The sequence below is a fragment of the Octopus sinensis genome, linkage group LG28 (assembly GCF_006345805.1).
Source record: "Octopus sinensis linkage group LG28, ASM634580v1, whole genome shotgun sequence".
Classification (NCBI taxonomy): domain Eukaryota; kingdom Metazoa; phylum Mollusca; class Cephalopoda; order Octopoda; family Octopodidae; genus Octopus; species Octopus sinensis.
Window position 1 is genome coordinate 15,381,659 of NC_043024.1, and position 6,391 is coordinate 15,388,049.

The 6,391-nt window shown below is 34.5% G+C and overlaps 1 protein-coding gene across 1 annotated transcript; it reads left to right on the forward strand.

The window, feature by feature from the left end:
* The first annotated feature begins 1,103 nt into the window (after positions 1-1,103).
* Positions 1,104-5,874, forward strand: LOC118768311 (actin-3-like). Its single transcript, XM_036514523.1, has 2 exons — positions 1,104-1,353; positions 4,888-5,874. Exons 1-2 carry the CDS (start codon positions 1,231-1,233, stop codon positions 5,872-5,874), a joined length of 1,110 nt encoding a protein of 369 aa, XP_036370416.1. The 5' UTR covers positions 1,104-1,230.
* The last annotated feature ends 517 nt before the right edge of the window (positions 5,875-6,391 follow it).

Consider the following 6,391-nt stretch of genomic DNA (forward strand, 5'->3'; position numbering starts at 1 on the left):
GATTTATTTTATATTTTTAACTTCCTTTTCCAAGTTATATATATATATATATGTACGTATGTATATATATATATTTATATATACATATATATATATGTGTGTGTGTGTGTGTGTGTGTGTGTGTGTGTGTGTTGTGTGTGTGTGTGTGTGTGTGTGTGTGTGTGTATGTGTGTGTGTACGTATGTATATATATATATTTATATATATATATATATGTGTGTGTGTGTGTGTACGTATGTATATATATATATTTATATATATATAAATATGTGTGTGTTTGTGTGTGTGTGTGTGTATTAGATGTGCTTTTAGTTTGTCTGGAGCTACAGTAGATGGTATTTGTCCAAAACGTTGTGCAATGGTATTGAACCCAAAACCATACGATTGGGAAAGAATCTTCTAAATTAAATAGCCATGCCAGCACTTATATATGAGTTACTCATCCAGAATCAGTCGTTAGCAATTTGTTATAAGATTCATTTTATATTTTTAACTTCCTGGGTCTGAGATTAGAAGCAATTCCCATGGCTATTTCAGACCTTTCTCAATTGCTGTGATTCAAAACTGATGGCAAAATGTTATCTGAAATTTCATCCGCCAGATTGAAATTTCATCCAACCAAAATAGTTTAACTTTCTTCCTCAAACATTTTTAATTTCATTAAACACCAACAGTCAAATCCAACACAATTCCACGTTCCATAAACAACAATATTAAGAAAACAGACATTTATATTTCTATATTTTAGCCAAGATTCATGCTATGTATGTTCCTCTTGAAGTCACAATGTTTTAGGAAAAGATAGGACCAGGAAGAGAATTCCGGAGAATCAAAACTCTTACAAGGAAGAATTGTTTGCTTTAAAACTTTTATACAATATCACATGAACAAATGTATGGTTCACCACATTTCTGAAATAACATTGAATATAATTAATTAAATGTATGTACGCAGTTTCTTTATTGAAATCTTCCTGGTTGTGTAAAGAAGAAAAGATATTGGTCAGAGAATAGAACATGAAATCCAATACAAACTAATACTTGTCTTTTCTACATTTTACCATTAGCGTGAAATTTCATTCAATTGATACAGTTTAACTTTCTTCCTTGTACATTTTTACTTGCATTAAACAACCAGCAGTTAAATCGAACACAAGTTCACGTTCCATCAACAACAATATCAACAAAACATTTACATTTTTATAGTTTAGCCAGGAACATTTTATCTAACATGGCTGATGTAGTTCATCCTGTCGTCATTGATAATGGATCACATACATGTAAAGTTGGTTTTGGAGGTGATCATGAACCAAGAATTGCCATTTCTTCAGATGCTGATTATCCCAGAGATCAGGTACGTTGACTATATTTATATGTAACTTTAAATACTCACACACACACACACACACACACACATCATCATCATCATAATGATCCTTGTTTTTTAATGTCCACTTTTCCATGTTTGCATGGGCCAGGTGGAATTCTTCATGAAAGATATTCTATGCTGATACCTTTTATATCAGGCTATCTTTCGCCTTTTTCCAAATATCATACAGCGGCTGCCCAAATATGAACATAATTCTTGAAAATCACCCAAGATACCACTCCCAGTTGTAACTGCGAAGACCCTGAAGCCTACCCCCTTGACCAGACATGTACGATAAACACCGTCATATATGAGGCTGAAGTTAGAGCTATGATCCAAGATAAATCTGTCAAAAAAAGAATTACGTTGGTTTATGTGAGGGTTAATTCAAGAGACAATTATGCAAACCACCTATTTTCTTTCTGGCACATCGATAAAAGCAATGCAAGTTCGCTAGCCATGTACGGAATTTGAGGAGCAGCTCCACACCACATACAATTAAGTAGAGAATTGTGGAGAAATTCAAGCCATACATTAATGGATCTAAGAAATGCAGCTTGTGCATAGCAGAAAAGTCTCGTATTCTTCTCAAATCCAGATCTGCTTAATTCCACACCTGGAATTTTGAGCAGGTCTAGACACAGACAGATTTCTTCTATCGAATTGGAAGGCACCACTCACTTTGGATTGAGTTGTCTCACAGACTTTGACATATTTTCTGTTATTTTTTCTAAAACAGTTGTAATTAATGAGATTTCTGCAATCAGGAGGATGGAGATGAGGATTTGGGTCCCTTAGTTTCATTTCTTTTTTCATGTTTTTTCCACATTTTTTTCCTTTATTTTAATACATATATAATGCATTAGCAGAACCTGGAAGATTGCTTTAAGATACATTGTGTATTTTATAAATATGCCTGTTCAAGTATCATAAAAGCATCAAAATATTAGGAGCTCTTTCGGTTGTTTATTAAATTTATACCCACACACACACACACAAATAAGTGAATATTGTTGGATATGTTCCTAGTAGTACGCTGATGAAACATGTTCACTGCTTATGGCTACCTGATGTCATCAACAGTATTTACATAATTGTCGCTGGATCTACCTCAGAAATTCCCCAGTGTTCGTTGAGTATATAACAACAGATAGAGGTGGAAAATGGAATATACAAGAAATTTTATTGCTCACAACCATCGTTTTGACCCATCCTACATCGATCTGTTGTGGGTGGAATACTGTACAACAGGTTGTGGCGTATCCCCTGGTATAGAAGCATCTCTCTAGGTTATGTTATAAGGGGTATCTCATTCAATAAACCCTGTTTTGCTCAGTTTCAATATAGTATGTTTGTAGTGACCATAGGTTTAAGTTGTTGGACACGAATGGCTTGGGACAAATTCCATTGTGATGTTATATATATATATATAAGGATAAGCACATTAAAAGGGATATGAAGCTGTGAAAACATCTATGACAGAACTCATCAAGTGCCATAACAAATGGGGCCACAATTCCTGCTGGCTTTTTGTGCTAAATATGTCTGTCAGTGGCTTTACTTTTGTTGATATGCCAGAAAGAAGATGGGTGGTTTACATAACATCTTTTGAAATTGTTTTCCCATAAACTAACATAATTGTTCTTTCCAGTTTGGTTATCTTGAAGAGATGCGGTAACTTCTACCTCATAATCAGCAGTGTTTATCATACATACCTAATGAAGTGGGCAAGCTTTAGGCTCTCAACAGTTACAACTGGAAGTGGGCTCTTGATGATGCTTATGTGTAATAATGTTCTTCATATTGGGGCAGCAGCTTTGTAGGTGAAACACGTATGTCAGGGATTAGCAAATTGCATTGATACAGTGGGACAGGTGATGTGGGTGGAACACACAGTTCGGGGGCTAGCGGAGAGCAATGATACAGTGGGACAGGATTGGGGAGTGGGAGGTAAGCGTAGTGCATGAAGTGGAAATGAAGAGAAGAAATGTAGAGATGTAGTTTAGTATGTTGTAGTAGGGTGTGTGAGATGTTTACTTGTTAAGTGTGCGTGGGACACACAGCGCTTCTAGAACTCAGTTTGCTGACGTGGGTGGGTCTTTTCAAGAAGCTCATATCATCAGACATCTCAGTCCATTGTCATTTCCTCCATGAGGTCCAACGTCCTGAGATCACTCCTTACCACTTCATCCCACGTCTTTCCGGGTCTCCCTCTTCTGCAGACACCATCCACTTTCAGTGATCACCACTTCTTTATGCAGCTGGCCTCATTCATACACATCACATCTCCAAACCAACGGAGTCTTCTCTCTTGCATGCTACATTTGATTCCTCTTATGCCCAACTTTTCTCTCAATACATTTGCACTTTGTCGTACATGTGCACTGATGTTGCACATCCAACAGAGCATACTACCTTCATTTCTCTCCAGTCTATGCACATCTTCTGCATTGAGAGCCCATGTCTCACTTCCAAGGAGTATAGGCCATTCACACACAAGCATCATACAGTCTACTTTTCACTCTGAGGGAGACTCCTTTTATTGCTGTTAAATACTCCTAATAACTATTTTGTGATGGAATGTTCTGAATAGAGTTTCAATAAGGAAAACACTTTTCATCCTTACTTCAAACTTTAACAGAAAGATATCAAAGGATTAATCATGGGATATTATAGTATTTAATATGGGATATTGTAGGATTAGTTATCAGAATTCCATAATTCATGTAATTCTTTCAATAATTCTTAACATTTCAACAATTTTATCAACCCAAGTTTCAAGAATTCTTATCATTAACTAACTGAGGTATCCAGTAAAAATAACCATTAATTAGATGTCTGTTTATAGCCATGAAGCATTTTTCCTCAAATTTCGACATTTTTCAAAAATTTAAAGTGTATATTAATGGGTTGGACCAATTTGACAATTAAATGAGCAGTGTCTGGTAGTGAACCTGTGTTGTTGTCATTGTTGTGCATGTGCATAAAATGGCCAAATTTTACACTTTGGGGCAGATTTCATCAAATTGATGTTATGACAGCTAGTGTACAAAATGCCTAAATTTTTGCTCAAGAAATAAAATGGTCTCACTTAATCAAAACCTGAAACACTGGGGAATTAAAACAATGAATTGAAATAAGTTTTAGCAAATCAAAACAATTCGCATTGAAATGAAGAATTAGCAAATGCTAAAGAGATTGCTGTTAATAAGATGTCTGTTTATACCCATGAAATATTTTTGGTCAAACTTCAGCATTTTTCAAAAAATTGATGTAACGATGGCTAATGCAAAAATAGCTGAAATTTTATGACCTTTGAAAAATTGATGCTGATTAAAATTCAATTTTTAAAAAAATTCCAAGTGTGTAAGTGGCCGCATGAACATAAGCCCTACACATATGTCAAGTTTCATCAAGATCTGTTGGAGAGTATCAGAGAAGCTAAAGTAACAAATTCACAAGCTTTCCATTTATTATTATAGATTCTTACTGAATTCCAGAATTCTTTTTGTATTTCAGAGTGAAATGATTGGAGATGAACTCAAAGACTACAATGTTATAAATAAATTTGGATACAATACAAGTGTTCTTAACTTGAAGCATCCCATTGAACGTGGTGTCATTACCAACTGGGATGATATGGAGAAGATTTGGTTGCATGCATTCAAAGAGTTGAAAGTTGCACCTGCAGAAAGCTCTGTCTTGTTGACTGAAGCTGTTTTTAACCCCAAGGACAACAGAGAAAAGATGGCCGAAATTATGTTTGAAAAGTTTAACACTCATGCATTATGTATTGCTGATCAGACTTTACTGTCCCTTTTGGCTTCTGGTCGTATCACAGGTATGTCTGTGAATGTAGGTCATGGCATCACCCAAATTGTCCCTGTCTATGACGGGTCAATTAAACGAGAAGCTGCTGTCCAGTGGGATTTTGGTGGTGTGGACATGACAGATTACCTTACGAGTATGTTGACTGAACGTGGTTATTCCTTTGACAGTCCTTCTCAGATGGAAACTGTCCGTAACATCAAAGAGAAGTGTTGTTATGTTGCTCTAGACTTTGAACAGGAAATGCAGACTGCAGCCTCTGAGAAATATAAATTACCTGACAAGCAAGACATTACCATTGGCAATGAACGATTCCAAACCCCAGAACTTCTGTTCCAGCCAGGTTTAATTGATAAGGGCTCTGATGGCATTCATAAACTGATTTATAACTCAATCATAAAATGTGATAGGAATATTAGAACACCACTATTTAAGAACATCATATTGTTTGGTGGCTCAACAATGTTCAAAGATGTTGTTTACCGCATGATAATTGAAATGAGATCTATTGTAGCACCTACCACGAGTTTTCATATTGTTGCTCAACAATTTCGTGATAATTCTATGTGGAGGGGTGGTGCTCTGTTAACTTCTCTGTCTACCTTCATGGATCAGTGCATTCGCAGAGAAGAATATTATGAACATGGCTCATATATTCTCCATAGAAAGTATAGGTGATATGTATAATATGTGTCATTATAATATATATATATATATATATATATTTAAATTCCAAGAAAGTTAGAGGTTGTGAATCCAACCAACTAAGGGATAATATCTATCCAATATACTGTTGGTAGAATACTCAATTATTAATACACAAGTGTTTTTTTATTGCTTTACAATTACATTACCAAGTGTACTAAATGGGTGAAGGCAAAGAGATATTTTACCATTAATTTATAAAGCAATAAGAAAATGGAGGAGATCAATAGGTGGTTCATCAACTTTTAGACATTAAATTATGTCAATTTATTTATTTATTTACTAAAAGGACAATTATAACAATATACATACATGTATAACATATTATGCTTTACATATATAATATATAAAGATTTCCTGTATGTTATATATTTTAATAATTACTGGTATCTTTATATATTTTATATGTAAAACATAATATGTTATACATGTATGTATATTCTTGTAATTGTCATTTTAGTAAATAAATAAATAAATCAACATAATATAA

Coding starts and splice junctions, on each gene's coding strand:
- LOC118768311 (XM_036514523.1), top strand. CDS start 1,231: ATGGCTGATGTAGTTCATCCTGTCGTCATTGATAATGGATCACATACA. Junction 1,354..4,887: donor CTGATTATCCCAGAGATCAG/GTACGTTGACTA, acceptor TTTGTATTTCAG/AGTGAAATGATTGGAGATGA.